Raw genomic sequence first — 501 nt, 5'->3', positions numbered from 1 at the left:
GCAGTGCCTGACCCTGTTCCCGTGCAGGCCCCACCTGGGGGGCCACAGCGCAGCCCCGTGCCTTGGTGGGCTCAGCCGCACACCCGTAGGCTCTGGAGCAACCTCTGCCCAGCACGGATGGTTTTGGGGCACAGCTCACCAGTATTTGAGTGTCCTTGACTGCTTCTTTCCCATGGCAGTAGAGAGCAGGGCTGTCACCATGACGTAGTACACACCTGCGGCACCCATGGCGTGGCCAGAGGGGCTCCCTGGGAGAGGAGAGCCCCGGTCAGACCCACCTTCGGAGTGGGCTGTCCCCTTGCTCCCATGGGGTTCCAGGCCCAGGCACTTGGGGTTGGAGGGCAGCGCGTGGTCCCAGCACGGGCCAAGGCTGAGCTGAGCATGGGCAGGGGTTTGTGCTGAGCCGCCACGTCCGCGTGAGGGTAAAGGTCTGCTCTGCACAGGGGCTGCCCTGCCTCCACCCGCTGCAGGCACGGGCGGCATTCCCGGGGGCGCAGGGGG

General features: G+C 67.3%; 1 protein-coding gene across 1 annotated transcript in view; it reads right to left on the bottom strand.

Moving 5' to 3' along the window:
• Positions 1-501, bottom strand: part of G6PC (glucose-6-phosphatase, catalytic subunit) — a 2,924-nt gene that overhangs the window by 932 nt on the left and 1,491 nt on the right. Inside the window, exon 3 of the mRNA XM_010188991.1 lies at positions 140-248. Coding sequence (XP_010187293.1) covers positions 140-248 — 109 coding nt within the window. The remainder of the gene's footprint in view (positions 1-139; positions 249-501) is intronic.

Source organism: Mesitornis unicolor, unplaced genomic scaffold, assembly GCF_000695765.1.
Source record: "Mesitornis unicolor isolate BGI_N332 unplaced genomic scaffold, ASM69576v1 scaffold39557, whole genome shotgun sequence".
NCBI classification, from domain to species: domain Eukaryota; kingdom Metazoa; phylum Chordata; class Aves; order Mesitornithiformes; family Mesitornithidae; genus Mesitornis; species Mesitornis unicolor.
This window is presented reverse-complemented; position numbering and strand designations above follow the sequence as displayed.